Below are 11,209 nucleotides of genomic sequence, written 5' to 3'. Positions count from 1 at the left end.
CTATCTAAGGGAAGAAAAATAAAACACTTTTGATATTTTTAAAAAAATTGACAAAAATTAATTTATACAGAAAAATTATCTTATTTACAGATATGTTGCAGTTAAATTAAAATATAAAAACAGTTACAATAGACACTTCTATAAGTAAATCGTCGGCAGCTAGATCACAGATTAGCGGATAATATGGTAATATGAAAAGACATAATTCATTTCGTGACGAGCGCTTAGCCCAGGCGATAACTTACTGACTATACAATGGTGCTGCAGACATGTTGTCTGAGCCATCTTCAACCAGAGAGAAATCATTGTCAAAACCGGCTCATGGCTGATGACCACTACCATCTTCCCCGATAGCATTACTGAGAAAGTGATCGTTCTTCTTGTTGTGGTACATCTGTCATCACTTTCATCATTATAAAATTTGGTAACTTCCATGATAATTTTGGTCCTACGCACTATTTTATCATTTTCTTGTTAAAAAATTGAGCTTTGAAGAACATGATGATTACTAGAGGAAAATCGTCGTAAGCTTGATACCTAATATAGTTTGAAGAAAAAAGAAGAATTTTGAAAACTTGACTCTGCATTCACACTTAATACGATGAGTGTACATTAATTTAGTCTTTTTGAATCATTTCCTTTCTTTACTTTTTTCTTTCCTTTCTTCCTTATTTTATTCCATTTTATTTTTTTCTCTTCTACTCTTCTAATTCCCTATTATTTTTTCTTCTCTTTTCCAATTTCATTTTATTTATTTTATTTTATTTTATTCTCTCTCTTCTTTTCTTCCTTCTTAGATTTAACTTTTTATTTTCTTGAATAAATTGATTTAAATAAAAAGGAATTTCACTTAGGTAACAGAGGACTTTCATATTTGTATGACTCACCTTTTTGCTGCCATGTACCTACCTACTTGTACCGGGCACTTCGAATTTACATTGACAGGAAGGAGACAAATAAGACGGAGGGAAAGAAGAAAATAAAGAGGAAGAATTAGAAGAGGAAGAGGATAAAAATAATAACTGCTGAAACAGTTCGTATTCTTACATTTTACCTATGAAATTCCAAACTTCGCAAATAATTGTAAAAGAGAGTTTATTAATTCCTGGACATGGAAAACTTTGAGCTCGACCTTATTGCAAGAGGAATTTTCGATAGGAAACTCAAATGAATTCAATGTTTTAATGAATATTAACATTTTTGAGTTATCATTTTACAGGTTAGTACAAAACTATGCCTTTTGTTTGAACATAGTAGCGGTATCAGGAAAAAATCCACCTGTACATATACCACGAGTTTCACATCGAATTTTGTGATCATCGGCTATGCTGGAAAAGTCTATACCTGCCAAATATAGTAGCAGATGCTTAATGTGAATAGAACACCAAAATACAGGACCCTAAAAAAGCAGCAGCTGTCTTTTTGAATAAGAATCGCACTATGTATACATGCGTGCAATAAAACTGAATATTCTTCTTCTTCATTTTTTTAACTATGTATGTGAATTGAAAATGTAAGTAGAAGTACATATCTCTTCTAAAATCCATTGACATTCTTAGCCACTACGCTTGGTTGATTTGAATTAGGGCACTTTCAATGCCTATATAGGCACTTTCGAGAAAAAGTTGAATTTTTGTTAGAATGTAAACGATACAAAATAGGTATATCTTCATCTACATCTTCCGATGACTGAAATTGAAATTCCGTGTGTGAATGTAACGACATCGTATCAAAAACTCACGAAAAAAACTCGGATCTATGAATTAGGGTCAAATTGGCGGATCCAGCAAATTGGCAACATTGTTTTTTCTACATTTAAATCTATGGAAATGTATCGATTCTTGGAGGGGCCAGGTGCTCCGACAAAAATCGATTATTTAGCATAGGTTTAAATGGAGGAAATCCGGTGTTGCCAAATTGCTGGATCCGCCTCTGGATAGATTCACCCAATACCTCCCACAGCTGGGATCTGCTACTGAGGGTGAATGATCGTGAAGTCCTGGTGACCTGGAAAGTTTAGGTGAATCAAAATTGCAGATAGCTGAACACCCAAGTCTCAGACCCTCGGTGGTTTTTTTCCTTGCTGTGTTTTGCGCAGAGCATTTAGGCGAAGTAGATGGCTCCGAGCGCGAGACTAGCAATTCCTAACACTAAAGTTGTACCGAAGGATCTTGAGGCTGCGTTGTAATATCCTCCGTAGACCTGTAAGTTGGCCGTCTCTATACTGTGCTTGCAATAGTCACCATCTGGAAAATAGAGAAGAATACGACGTCAGGTGAGTTGTTTACCTATCATAATACAGTATCAGAATCGATGAAGGAGTCAAACAAAACACGGCGAAAATAAAATTTGGACGTACTAGGGGGGCTCCCATTGGCCGCTCCGCGGCCAGCGAAATTGTCCGTTCCCAAATAGCATAGATTGCGATAGGTATAGCAATTACACAGTAAAAACATTGCAATTCCACTGAGTGTTGTGTAGGTTGCCTAGCTCCAATTTGAAGGGGCCCCATTTATTGAAACTTCTTACGATATAATTGAAGTAAGTTGCTATTTGTCATTGCATTGCATATTGCTTAAATTTCTGACACATGGAGCTCATTTTGCTGATTGTTTGAAATTGGCATTAATTGACTAAATGATGTAAAAATATTGAAATTTACCTAAGTAATGGTAAAAAAATTACAATTTTATTGAAATCAAATTGCAATTTAATTTCAACATTTTAGTCGCACTGTGCTACGATAAAATAGCAATTTATATTCGATAATATTTCAATAAATCCACGTCGAAAATCGCGATACATCCTCCGATCAAATTGCAACTTATCGCGCGATCACTGCTACTTTGGGCAGTTGGAGCTTGCCTAGTTCTGTTTGGTAGAAATGTAAAATCCCTCTTTTCCATTTCTCCAAAGGACGAATCACGTTCACTTCTATGCTCAGAACTGTTTTTCGTTTTGATAATCAACACATACAAACAGGGCCAGATTAAGGGGGTGGCCACATGGGCCGCGGCCCAAGAAGGCAAATTTTGCAATCTTTTTTAATGTGGGTATCAAAAAAAGGGAGGAAAAATCGGATCCAGAAAATAAATTACAAACGAGGAGAGACGACAAAATCTCTCATTTCCTGAGAGTAAAAGTATAGTAATTTCTAATTTTGTCGTCTTTCGGTGATACAAGAGACAACGCCTTTAATTAGTCGAGTTAAGAGAGAAACCAAACACGCAATTTGACCTGGAACGGAGCGGCGCGGCGGTCAGCATGAAACGCAGAGCGCCTACAAGACTGCATGAATACTTCACGCATTGCGTCAAACACACTGCGGTCGGCTAGATTCGCATAGCGCCTACAAGACTGCATGAATACTTCACGCATTGCGCCAAACAGTGTGGTCATCAGCAGCGGTCGGCGTGAAACGCATAGCGCCTACAAGACTGCATGAATACTTCACGCATTGCTCCAACTCAGTGCGGTCGGCGCGGCGGCGGCGGAAGGTAAACTCATTAACCACATTTATGTTTGTTCTTTCATAATTTGTTCATTTTTTTTTTTAAATGGAAGGCCTTGACCAAACAGGGATGGTTTTACGGAACTGAACTTTTGTCAGTGTTGACAGGGCTTTCACAAAAAATGTGCCTAACACAAGTGAACGCGTCTCGTACACCCCTACCCCTCTCCCTCCGGCACGTTCACTTGATGGTTTTTATAGATCGTATTCGACGGATTACACAGGTGAGATCATATTGATATCGATTGATTCAACATGTAACCACAGCCTTAAAAGTCAATTTAGAAATCTGAGGTAACGGGTCTTATGTGATGGAATTTTTATTCTCTCGAGTACTAAATGGCAATGAAAGATGAAATCGTCAGGAATTTTCTCATTTTCAGCTTTTCCAAATTAAATCCTAAAATTTTTGTTTGAGGTTTATTGTTTTGAGTCTGTTGTATCGAGCCACTGTCGAATACGATCTATTGATGTTTCAAAACGAATGAGAAGGGGGCGAAAAATTACAGGCGGCCCATGGGCGGCAAGTAGGTAAATCCGGCTCTGCATACAAAGCGCTAACGGGAGTTTTCTATATTTTATTTAGATTTAGAATATTTTAAGGAAAACACGAATATTTTTAAAAATTTAAACATTTTAAATAATTAAGTTCTTTACTTTTCTTTTCGTTCAGCCTGCGAACAGCTGCATTGCGCCCGTAACACAGGTTGTAATAAATTGCAATTCACCGTTCGCGTGGTAAAACTAATGCTACTGTATCGGAGTGTAGTGTATTTTGTCCATCCACTAATTGAAGGGGCACTTCTAGTTGAAATTCATTCCGATGAAATCGAATCAAGTTGGTTGCAATTCTTTTGCATTGCATATTGCCTACCCCTTTCATGCATGTAGTTCACTGTCTTCACCAAATGATATTAAAACATTGAAATTTAATGATACAGAAAAATCGCAATTTCATTGCAATTTGCAAAATTATTTCAATATATCGTCGCACTGTGCTATACCGGGGCGGTGATAGGAAATTTGACGTTAATTTTTATCAGAGCCACTCCCAATTCAAGGCACAGCAAAATGGACTTGTTAAGGAACATTTTTGTAAACATGTATGCATTGAATATTTCAAGTAGAGATAGTCTCAAAGTATCGTATGTAAAATATTAAACATTTTAACTTAAATTGGACTGATTTTTTTTTCTTAGAGGGCCAAGCGCCAACATGTATGTTGCCTCGGTGTAGACGCAACATATGCTGCAGCAATAGGCTGGAAACCCATTTTTGAACGGTCTTTTGAATACAGCATTTTGAAAGCATTTTAAATATATGTTTTGGGCTCAAGAGATGGAGCGCACGCTGAATGATACGCAGTTTTCCCCCATTGCGTTGTTCTCGAAACTAAGATTTTGGCGCTTGGGCCCTTGAGGAAAGAATCAGTTCAATTTTCACTGTACAACATAACTTTAAACCTTGTTCAGACAGCGATACCCCGTATAATTTTCCCACCTCAAACGTGTTTATGAAATCCAAATATGTCACTTTACATGTTTGCTCGCTGCACTTTTCAATTTATCTACGTAAAATTTTAACACCTGTAGAGCCTCTCCACACTTTAGAAACAAACGCTGTTTGTAAAATGATGGGTAATTGGCCTACATCTACAAAATAAAACTTACAAAAATATGTATAAACGTATTAATTTGACCGAATTTATTGGAAAAGAATCGAGTAAAAATCTAAAAGGACTGTGCAGTCTCTTTCCTTAATTTGTGTTAAGTCCAATCATGAGATATTCTTATCGGCTTAATCAAGTTGTTTATGTTCTTTGCATCCACTATTGGAGCATAAACAAGTGGTGGAAAAATTCCTGGAAACAATCGAACCCTCCTCGAAATGAACCCGTATTTTACCATCAGTTTGTTTATTGAATTCGTCTATAGATCTGTCGTCCCAATCGTATTTTACGAGGAAAATGGATACCATGTAGTCGAAATATTGCTGCAACGCTGCATCATTAAGAGCACTACCCAAGCAGCATTTTTTAAAGGAAAAATCGCGATATTTTTAAGATTTTTTGTCGATATAATCGCTAGGATCGTCAACATCTGAGCGATTATCCTTGATCTTGTAGCAAATTTATTTCTATAAGATCGCGTTCGATAAAATCAGAATTTCATCTCAATTTATCATGATTTTTTGCTCGATCATATTGCGATAAATCGCCGTCGATAAAATGACGATTTTATTGCTTTATACGATAATATGATACTTTATCGCAATTTTTTCTCCAATGATGCTGCAATAAATCGACGTCAAATCGAAATACATTTTCCGATCAAATCATAACTTATCGCAATCACTGCTACTTGGGTAAGGGGAAATTTTGTGAAGATGTAGCCTCAATGTTGCTGCCTCTAGACAGAAATACCCATAATAGCACTGCTGTATTATGTGTTGCAGGTTTGATCGGTTAAAATAACTCCTTTGATATGAAACTCCTCATTCAGTGAGTGGAATTTTTGTTGGAGATAGTTTACCTATAGGCTCAAACCATGAAACAGAGGGTGATCGTGAATCGTGTGAAAGTGCGTAGCTCAAGTAGGAGTGATTGCGATAAGTTGCGATTACTATCCGATAAACAATTGCGATAATTGTTATTTTATCAAATAAATTTGCGATAAAATCGCGATTTTATCGACGGTGTGGCAATATTATCGAGCGAAAAATCGTGACAACTTGAGATGAAATTCCGATTTTATGAAGGCGATTTTACAGAGATCAAATTGCGACAAGTTTGAGGATAATCGCTTAGATGTTGATGATCATAGCGATTTTATATCGTCAAAAACTCGAAACATAATCGAAACTTAATTTCAAGATATCGCAATTTTTCCAGACGAGAGGAATTTAAAATCGATGAAATCGATAAATCGATTCAATTTGATGTCAAATCATTGAGCTCGAGCGAGGGGGCTTTCCAGCGAGTCACATCCGTTTCGTTCTTGAATGAAGATTATATCGGCCACGGGTCACTGAAATTTCCCTTCAATCTTTTCCTCTTTCTCCTCCAGCCGCTCACGCATCAAATGTCAAAGGTGACGGACGGCACCGCGGCAGGAAAACTCTATCAGATGCGTAAAAATGCAATGAAACTTGAGGAAATATCGATGGACAAAATGTAAAACCACGTATCTTTGTTTGCGACGTACCACGAAAGGTATTATTCAATCTAATAATCCTGTTCATCATTCATATATAAATCCTATAATATTAATATATAAATGATTAAAAATATATCTATAATAAGTTAAATAACTTCAAACAGAATATGAATAGATAAGAAGAATAAGTATCAATTCTACGTCAAAAATTAGAAAAACAATTGAAATGAAGTAAAAGTTTTTTCTCAAATATCAACAATAAGAGAAACCCTAATGTGTTTTGATGACATTACAGAGATACAGCCGTTCGTGCTTGATGGATTCCCATCTTGCATAAGAAAATTTGAAAGCGCAATGGCGTGAGTCGTGAACGCGCAATGCTCCACTCTATGCTGCCAGTAAGGTACCACTCAGATTCGGGGGAAATGTTAAACAACGAGACCGTGTTACGTCCTTCTTATCCTCGACTGTGTTACTTACGTAGCCCTTGAAGCACCACTACAAGGAAGACAAAAGGAACCAACGCAACGTGGAGATAGAGCAAGGGAAGGACGCGCATTAACGACGGCGCAGAGATACAACTATTCGTGCTTGATGGATACCCGGGTTGCGTCTGCAAAATCGAAGGTGCGATGGCGCGAAGCGCAAACTCGCAACGCTCCGCTTTATTATGCCAAAAGAGGTACCGCTCAGATTCGAGAGAAATAATTAAGAAAAGGCCCGAATACGTCACTCTTCCCCTCGGCTGGGTTGACACTCGATTTTTTGGTTGTCTTTTTCAATTTGGTTCTGATTCGTCTCTTAGGATGTATTTGTCGATCTATACTTCTATAGCTATGTGCCGGCACAATAACTCCCCCAAAAAAGATAGTCAGGTCAATTAATTTGACCAGGCTTCGGATTTCTAGTTGGGTAGTTGTCAAAAAAAATTCTCTGATACTTGATTTGTTTCTTTTTTCAATTGGATGTCTGATTCTTTTTACACGATGTATTTTGTAGACCTATATCTAAAGCTCAAACGTACAAGCCCCACACAAACCTTGGGCCACGTGTTTTTAGCAAATTTCGCTTCAAGATTGACTCACTGACCTTGCTTGGGCACCTAAGGGTTAAACAATGTTAATATTCATTTCTTGTCAAAATTCCTACTCAAAAACTACCGGCCCGATTTTCATGACTTTTCACGTCATTCATTGGAGATAGTCCCTAGATGACCTTGCTGGACTAATTCACGGGGGCCCACCAAGAAAGCCTCTAGAGGGCGCGAGGCGCCCTCCGGGGGTTAGGCCGCGTAGCGGTCACGGTGTGTGCCCCCTAGTTTCACAATACACCTCGGTTAGTTTTCTTTCCAACAACTAAAATACAGAGATGCAGGCGGATCCAGCAATTTGGCGACACCGGATTCCCTCCACTTAAACCTATGTTAAATAATCGATTTTTTGTCGGAGCACCTTGCCCCTCCAAGGATCGATATATTTCCATAGGTTTAAATGCAGAAAAACGATGTTGCCAATTCGCTGGATCCTCCAATGCTAAAATATTCGGAAACATCGCCATCGAAGTACACATTTTCTGAGATGCATGTGTTCGTGTTTGGCCCAGTGGCTTTGCTATGTATTGGCAAATATGCGTATGAAAGGCGTACCATAAATCCAACCAATAAATTCGTTGGTTCGGACGTTCTCACTGCGGAGCCAATCCTCGAGCGGCCTGAAATACTCCCGCAGCGCATCACCACTCAACCTTGTCTCTCCGGTTGCCTCGTACAGAGTCTGTGTCCAGTGTTGGGAGGACCCTAGCTCCATCAAATTGCTGTAACAAAAGATTCAATTTTTACACCTTAGCCGAGGGAAAATAAATAAAGAAAAAATAATTTAAAAAAATAAATAATAATACTTGATAAAAAAATTAGAATTAAACATTAAATTAAAATAAAATAAAATTTTAATCAATTTATTCATTCGGTTTCACGGCATTCCGTCAACGATTTTTTGTCCGCATACCTGTTTTGTCCAGTAGTTTACGTCCACGCGTGAAATAAGCAACAGTGACTTGGTCCAAGTGTCATATTTTAGTCCGTACGTAAAATTATATTGACGATAATGAAATGAGAAAATTGAGAGAGACGGAAGAGTTGTTGTGGTAACTCATTTTTTAAATGAAATGTTATTTCCTCCTTTTGATCAATCTTTTCAAATTGTCATGGGTGAATATTTGGTTTTATTTCCACCGAAACGAAACTATGTGCATTATGACGTGAGCCCTGAGACTCATAAGAATAAATGCATAACAGGGCTCATATTATAATGCACACAGTTCCGTTTGGTAGAACTACGTCCAAATGCCATTTCTGCACCCAACGACCCAACGCCTCAATTTACGACGATCACGCAAGAAAGGAGCTTCTGTGAAGCCAGGAAGGCAAAAATTTCAAACATTTCTTAGAACTCTCTAAAATTTCCAGCAAACGTGGACACGGTTTTACCGAAATGATTTACGGAGGAAATGATCCGGAAGAAAGCGGAAGGTGGCGCGACGAAGAGGTCTCAATCCTGGCCGAGTTTGATAAGGACAACGGATTGCGTGGACCGATTGTAACAGCATTTCAATGTCAAATTTTGCGCTCAAATTCCTGTTTACACGGGACATCTTGTCTGCGGGGGCCTTGATCCAGAAATTAATTAAGTCCACATTCACGATCGGCAAGGTGGAGGCGCCCATGAAAACGCTACTGCGCGGCGAGATGAGACTTTGCGCAAGGTCCGTGCGTATCGTCGCCTTCTGACGTAAGAGCGTGTCTCAATTTCAACGTGAGCCCTGTTTTCTGTACAAATCGATGCTTTCTAGGGCCTCTGCGGGAATCGAGATACGTCCTTACGTCAAAGGAGAGACGATGTCGGGTGTTCAGACGGCTTTTGGCCCGTGGTCCATGCTCGACAATCATCGGGCAATTTGCGGTCGCTACTACTACTGTCTTCGATTTTATGAGCTCGTAAAGTTGACTGCATTCGGTAACAACGGAACCAACTTTTCGCAGGAGAAAGGACCTACTAGCTGAATCTAAAACTGGTTCGCAGTTGTTCTTAGTTGAAGGATTATTCTGCCGTGCTAGGGAAGAACGCCGTATGAACATTCGAGAGTTGCAAAATTTCCTTCAATGAAATATCTAATATTGAAGAAAGTTATGGATATTTTTCCTTGAAATTTTCAGGAACTTTAGTTGAAATTGCGAACAAAATTATCTGAAAAAGGAGAAAAATATTCTTAAGTTTATTAAGAAATCCGTGTTTTATCAATGGAAATTTGGCAACGCTTGAAGGTTCATACAGCGTTTTTTCTTAGCACGGCAGTATTGGATGAATATAATTGGCGAACATTTGTTTTAATAATTTTCCAGTCTTGCGGTTTCTTAATATCTGAGTAAGGCTTTCAAATCGGTCAAATGGAATTCATATCACCCGATTTATTTTTTTTTTATTTTTTTTTTTTTTTTTTTTTTTATTTTTTTTTTTTTGAGACTGTCCCATTTTGCAGTTTGTAAGAATAGACAAATAGAGGCACGGAAATTGCTCAAAAAAGGGAGTGGCTTGAACTCAGCGGATAGAATCAATTTTGAGGAATTGGTTTTTTTTCCCACCCATGCGTTTAAGTCTCCGAACATGTTCCGATCTTTTAAGCAGTGAACAGTGGCTTGGCGTGCTTTGCGATACGTCAATTGATCCGCCATTTAAACCTATGGAAAAGGATCGATAAACAGGGCATTCGCATCGCGAACACATTAATGATCGATTCTTCACCATTGCTTCAAATGGGGAAATATCGATAACCGATCATTCACGCCTCGCCACTGGCGGTGAGTCGACGGTAAACTGGTATATTCGTAGGTCGATTTCGCCGCTATTTTAAATAAAAGAGTAATGTGCTGATAAGGCCCTCTTCACGCTCACTTACTTCGTAATTATTCAAACTGTGCCAATATTATATCAAATGTTTTCTACATAGAACCAGCCAACAATACTGAATATCACGTTTCCTATACAGAAAAACTTGGTTCGGTATCAATGGATACTGTCGTCTTCTTCGTGATTTTGCATGCTCAAATGCACGTGTGGAAAAAGATTTGAGCATCAAAATAGGCACCCATTTCAATGAGCTTTCTACGCCGGAAGATATTCATTATTTTTTCGTCATGGAATTATTATACCTGGGAAATAAAAGATAGCGCCATCATAGAGACGTCTCTCCATAATTTGACCTTAAATTACACGATTTATACCTATATTTTACAAATATAATTTGATTGATTTATACTGGTGTTAGGAAAGCTTACCTAAGGAGGTACCCTGCCTCTTTGCTGCGGTAAATATCACACTTATGCAGGGGTTTGCTCGGATCATCTGGGTTGTACTGGTTGGCGGCGCGACATAAAGCACGATGGATTTGGAATTGGAGAACGGTGCCCACGAAGTACCTGTAACACAAATGCACCTGCTTAGTGATAACCTGCTTTTCATGAAGAAGCAATGGTAAATATCCATGGTTG

At 38.3% G+C, this 11,209-nt stretch overlaps 1 protein-coding gene across 1 annotated transcript in view; it reads right to left on the bottom strand.

The window, feature by feature from the left end:
* Positions 1–27: 27 nt before the first annotated feature.
* The window catches only part of Ance-3 (angiotensin-converting enzyme Ance-3), a 192,111-nt gene continuing 180,929 nt past the window's right edge, over positions 28–11,209 (bottom strand). Inside the window, exons 12-14 of the mRNA XM_072299652.1 lie at positions 10,997–11,137; positions 8,312–8,478; positions 28–2,246 (exon numbers count right to left, since the gene is read on the bottom strand). Of these exons, the coding sequence (XP_072155753.1) occupies positions 2,104–2,246; positions 8,312–8,478; positions 10,997–11,137 (451 nt within the window). The 3' untranslated portion in view covers positions 28–2,103. The remainder of the gene's footprint in view (positions 2,247–8,311; positions 8,479–10,996; positions 11,138–11,209) is intronic.

Source organism: Bemisia tabaci, chromosome 4 (assembly GCF_918797505.1).
Source record: "Bemisia tabaci chromosome 4, PGI_BMITA_v3".
Classification (NCBI taxonomy): Eukaryota; Metazoa; Arthropoda; class Insecta; order Hemiptera; family Aleyrodidae; genus Bemisia; species Bemisia tabaci.
This window is presented reverse-complemented; position numbering and strand designations above follow the sequence as displayed.